This window comes from Crocuta crocuta, unplaced genomic scaffold (genome assembly GCF_008692635.1).
Source record: "Crocuta crocuta isolate KB4526 unplaced genomic scaffold, BGI_CrCroc_1.0 scaffold303, whole genome shotgun sequence".
Lineage (NCBI taxonomy): Eukaryota > Metazoa > Chordata > Mammalia > Carnivora > Hyaenidae > Crocuta > Crocuta crocuta.
The window spans coordinates 1,269,698-1,275,697 of record NW_027528276.1 but is presented as its reverse complement, the minus strand read 5'-3'; the positions used below and the strand labels follow the sequence as shown (position 1 = coordinate 1,275,697).

The following is a 6,000-nucleotide window of genomic DNA, read 5'->3' as shown; positions in this document are numbered from 1 at the left end:
AATGGGAAATACATATATGATAAAGAACTTGAAACCAAAATATAAAAAAAAAAACCCTTAGAACTGAAAAATAAGAAAACAAACTCCCCAACTTAAAAAGTGGGTGAAAGGCTGGAATAGACATGTCACTAAAGGAAATATACAGATGGCAAGTAAGCATATGAAAAGATTCTCAACATGATGTGTCTCTAAGGAATTGAAAATTAAAACAACAGTAAGATACAAAACACACTTATTAGAATGGCTAAAATATTTAAAAATTGATAATACTAAATGCTGAAGAGGATATAGTAGAATAGAAGCTTTTACTCATTGTTGTGAATACCATACAAAATGGTAGAGCCATTTTTAAAAAGTTTATTTATTTATTTATTTGTTTGTTTAAGCAATCTCTACACCCAGTCTGGATCTCAAACTCATGACCCATAGATCAAGAGTCACACACTCTTCAGACTAGGCCAGCCAGGTGCCCTAGTACAGCCATTTTGGCAGTCTCCCCATTTGATAAAGCAGTTGTGCTCTTAGTTATTCACCCAAGTCAGTTGGAAACTTATGTCTATCCAAATACCTACATGTAAATGTTTACACCAGCAGTATTCATAATTGCCAAAAAACTGGAAGCAATTAAAACATCCTTCTTGATTATGAGCTAAAAATAGGTAAATGGATAACAAACTAATACATCTATACAACGGATTATTCAGCAGTAAAAAAAAAAATGACTTATCCTGCTACAAAAAGACATGGAGGAACCTTAAATGCATACTGCTAAGTGAAAGAAGCCAATTAGAAAGCGTACATACTGTATGACAACATCTTAGAAAAGGCAAAACTGTAGAAATATAAAAAGGCCAGTGGCTGTCAGGCTTTTGAGGAAAGACAGGGAGGGATGAATACGTGGGAGTACAGGGGATTTTTAGAGCCATGAAACTATTTTTTATGATACTGTATATACATGATGTTATACATTTATCAAAACCCATAGACCTGTACAACACAAAAAGTAAACTTTAATGTAAGCTGTAGACAACATATCAATAATGATTTACCGTTATTAATGATAAATGGTTCATTAAATGTACCACCAACTATAAGATGTTAATATCAGGGAAAACTCTGCAGAGGAAGGAGTAAGCATACAGAGACTCTCTAGACTATCTGCTTAATTTTTCTGTAAATCTAAAATTAAAAAAATAAAATCTATTAATTAAAAAAATTACACTAGAAGAAATGTAGACAATGGACTGAAAAGGAACTACAGGGAATGCAGGCAAGAATGTCAGCTTGGAGGCTATGGTAATACCAACTTTCTCTCCCATGAACAGTATATGAGAGTCAATACTTATTTTTAATTTTGCCAAAAATGGGTATTATGATTGTTAGTAAAAAATCACTTACTCTAGTTCATATTTTCTTAATGACTAATGAGGCTGAGAATCTTTTCATAAGATAATTTACCATTTGTTTCATTTGTTTTTTTGTTTTATGTCCTTTGTCTATTTTTCAGTTGTTGGTCCTTATTGATTTACAAATTCGTTGAGCTTCAGCTTCTGTATTTTATCACAGTTTTTAAAATATCTTTTTTTGGGGGGCGCCTGGGTGCCTCAGTCGGTTGAACATCCGACTTCGGCTCAAGTCATGATCTCGTGGCTCGTGGGTTCGAGCCCCGAGTCGGGCTCCGTGTTGATAACTCAGAGCCTAGAGCCTGCTTCAGATTCTGTGTTTCCTACTCTCTCTCACTTGTACTCTGTCTCTCTCTCAAAAATAAACAAAACACTAAAAAAATTTTTAAAAAAAACAAAAGAAATGAGTGATAGTTATCTACTAACATTGGTGATGCTCACAGCTCAGAGCCTGATCCGGGACTTGAAACCACGAGCCACGAGATCATGACCTGGGCCGAAGTTGGACACTCAACCAACTGAGCCATCCAGGCACCCCTAAAAATATCTTTTGAATTTATAACATCATTTATAACCACTGTATACTATTTCATTTAATATACTGTAACTTACTCATTGTTTAAAGCCAGTTCTCAATAGTTATTTACTTTTTAAAACGTTTATTTTTGAGAGAGATAAGGTGTGTGTGGGGGAGGGGCAGATGGAGAGAGGGAGAGAGAGGGAGAGAGAGAGAGAAAGGGACACACACACACACACACACACACACACACACAGAATTCGAAGTAGTCTCCAGCCTCTGAGCTGTCAGCACAGACCCCGATGCGGGGCCGGAATCCACAAACTGTGAGATAATGACCTGGGCTAGGGTTGGACACTTAACCAACTGTGCCACCCAGGAGCCCCAGTCAATATTTTTTTAATATCACAGATACCATTATCAAAATTCTGTGCATAGATTTTTCTCCATTATGAATTATTTCCTTTGAACACCTTTTTGTAATTGAAAATACTGAATCACAGAAACATTTTTATATTTTTGATATTATCAATTTAACTGCCATCAGCAATATATTAAAATTCTAGATTTGCTGCAAACTCACAAGCACTAAGGATTATAACATTTAACTACATTTGCTAATTTAGTAACATAAATTTTTCTTTCCTTTTCTTTAGAGAGAAAAGCAAATGTACGTGAGTGGGGAAAAGCAAGAGAAAATCTCAAGCAGGCTCCATACCCAGCGCAGAGCCCAACGTGGGGCTCGATCCCACCACCCCAGGATCATGACCTGAGCCAAAACCAAGAGTCTAATGCTCAACCAACTGAGCCACCCAGGTGCTCCTAAAATTTTTCCTTTCATTTACTTGTAGTTTTCTTTAAGTTTTAGTGAAAAACCAATACTTTCTCATATATTTAATGGTTTTGTTTTTTCTTGAGAAATTTTGGTTTATATTCTTGCTCACTAATCTGTAAGAACATAAGGATTTTTTCTTTGATCACAATAACATCTATATGGATATATTAATAAACTAGCCCTTTGTCGTCTCCATTTGCTGCAAATATTTTTTAGATTCTACTGGTTTCCATTTATTTATTTTTTATTGTTATATATTTGTGAGATACAGAAAATTGAATTTTTATGTAGTAAATCTAACAATTTTCCTTTGTGAACTGTTCTATTCTTTTTTTTTTTTAAGAGACAGAGACAGAGAGAGAGAGAGTGTGTGAGCTGGGGAGGATGGCAGGGGGAGACAGAATTTTAAGTAGGCTCTAGGGCACTTCAGGTGGCTCAGTCCATTAAACATCCAGTTCTTGATTTTGGCTCAGGTCATGACCTCAAGGTTGGTGAGACTGAGCCTCATGTCGGGCTCTGCACTGACAGCATAAAGCCTGCTTGGGATTCTCTCTCTCTTCCCCCTCTGTTTCTCCCTACCTTGTGCATGTGAATGCACACTCTGAGTGCATGTTTGCTCTCTTTCAAAGTAAATAAATAAACATTAAAAAGAAAAAGAAAAAAGAATCTTAAGCAGGCTCCATACTCAGGGTAGAACCTGACATGGGGCTCGATCCCATGACCCTAGGGACTTGATCTAAGCCAAAATCAAGAGTCAGATGCTCAACCAACTGAGCAACTCAGGCACTTCTGTTCTATGATTAAAAAAATTTTTTTTAAATTTAAATTTAAGTTTGTTAACACACAGTGCCATATTGGTTTCAGGAGTAGAACTTAGTGATTCATCACTTATATACAACACCCAGTGCCCATCACAACGAGTGCCTTCCTTACTGCCATCTCTCATCTAGCTCATCTCCTACCCACCGCCCTCCATCGACCTCCAGTTTATTCTCTATCATTAAGAGTCTCTTGTGGTTGGAGTGCATGGGTGGCTCAGTTGGTTAAAGCATCCAACTCTTGATTTCAGCATAGGTTATAATCTCATGGTTCATGGTGGTGAGCCCTACATTGGGTTCCACGCTGACAGCGTGGGGCCTGCTTTGGATTCTCTTCCTCCCCTCAACCCCCTCCCTCTGCCCTCTCAAAATAAATAAATATACATTAAAAAATAGAGCCTGTTGTGGTTTGTTTCCCTCTCTTCTCCCTTCCCATGTGTTCAAATGTTTTGTTCCTTAAATTCCCCATATGAGTGAAATCATACGGTATTTGTCTTTGATTGAGTTCTTTCGCGTATCCTAATACATTCTAGCTCCATCCACATCATTATAAATGGCAAGATTTCATTCTTTATGGTGGCTAATATTCCATCGTATATAAATATCATATCTTCCTTATCCATTCATCAGCCGATGGATATTTGGGCTCTTTCCATAGTTTGGCTATTGTTGATAATGCTGCTATGAACAATGGGGTGCAGCATGTATAACTTCATATCTGTATTTTTGTATCCGTTGGGTAAATACCTACCAACGCAGTTGCTGGATCATAGGGTAGTTCTATTTTTAGTTTCTTGAGGAACTTCCATACTATCTTCCAGAGTGGTTGCACTAGTTTGCATTCCCACCAACAGTGCAAGAGAGTTCTCTTTTGTCTGCATACTTACCAACACCCGTTGTTCTTAAAAAAATATTTATTTATTCTTGAGAGAGAGTGCATGTGCTCGCATGTGTGAGAGAGAGCACGAGTAGGGTAGGGTCAGAGAGAGAGGGAGAAAGAAAATCTCAAGTAGGCTCCAGCCATCAGCACGGAGCTTAATGCGGGGCTTGAATGCACGAACCATGAGATCATGACCCAAGCCGAGATGAAGAGTCACACACTTAACTGACTGAGCCATCCAAGTGCCTTCTGCCCATTTCTTAACTGGGTTATTTGTTTTTTGGGTGTGGAGTTTGATAAGTTCTTTATAGATTTTGGATAGTAACTATCAGATATGTTGTTTGCAAATACATTCTGCCATTCTGTAGGTTGTCTTTTAGTTTTCCAAATTGTTTCCACCTGTTCTATCATTTCTAAGCTTAAATGATTATACTCCATTCAGTAGTTTGAAAATTATACTTTGTATTTTTCCAAGATTCAATGATTTATGTTTAAATTGTTAATATCACTAAACTTTTTGTTTACAATAATAATATCTATCATTTACTGAGTATTCACTATTTAACAGGTACTATTCTAGGCCTTGTTTATATATGTAAATTTATTTAATCCTTACAACTACTCTCTATGAGTTACTTATTTTTAGTATCCCAGTTTCAAAGATGAGGCCACTAAAGCCTAGTGTGGTTCAGTATTTCAGGTATATCACATAGGTAGTATAGCTGGCAGAACTTGTTTTTTTTTTTTTAAGTTTATTTTTGAGAGAAAGACTGACACGGGGCTCAAATACACAAACCGTGAGATCATGACCTAAGCCTAAGTCAGACGCTTAACCAACTGAGCCACCCAGGTGGCCCTCCTCTTGGCCTATTTAATTTCCTCTACTGATTTGTCTTTTCCAAAAGTATCAAGTACTTGAAAAAAAAAATACATTCTTAAGATATCCTTACCATACACCGGCGTCTTCCCGGGCAGGATGACGATAATGAGCTGCAGCCCTGAGTAGGTGTTCTTAAGATGCCGGAACATGGGCTCCACACTGTCTGCCCCCTGCGCATATTTGCAGAAGCAAGGCTGGCCCTGGATGGGCATCCCTGCATCTTTAGAAATCTTACGCAGCTGGTCGGTGAAACCCCTAGAAGGAGAAATCACACTAAAACTAAATCCTTTGTCTAGTCATTCACATCTACAAAGCAGAATGGAAAGTTTGAGAAGTGAATGGAAAATGAAGCAAAGATTTGTGTGCTCCATATATAAAGAGGTCACCAAGATTACTGATATTAAGGGCAGTAGTGAGTCAGTAATCTATTTTGGAAATTAAGAACACTACTATAGAATTATGTGGGATTCTGTAGTTTACAAAGGGCATTAGTAATACAGTGTACTGGTTAAGAGTTCATTTCTAGAGTTAGCATGGCAAGTTTCAATCCTAATTCTGTTAGTAACTATGAAATCTTAAGCATTTTTTTTAGTTTCTCTCATCTGTAAAATGATTACTTCCATTAGAGAGTTGGTGTGAATATTAAATGAGATTATATATGAATTTA

General features: G+C 37.1%; 1 protein-coding gene across 3 annotated transcripts in view; it reads right to left on the bottom strand.

Moving 5' to 3' along the window:
* Window positions 1-6,000, bottom strand: part of LOC144222592 (protein argonaute-3) — a 122,401-nt gene that overhangs the window by 28,137 nt on the left and 88,264 nt on the right. For all 3 annotated transcript variants that reach the window (XM_077753110.1, XM_077753109.1, XM_077753111.1), the window contains one exon: window positions 5,404-5,588. In XM_077753110.1, coding sequence (XP_077609236.1) covers window positions 5,404-5,588 — 185 coding nt within the window. The remainder of the gene's footprint in view (window positions 1-5,403; window positions 5,589-6,000) is intronic.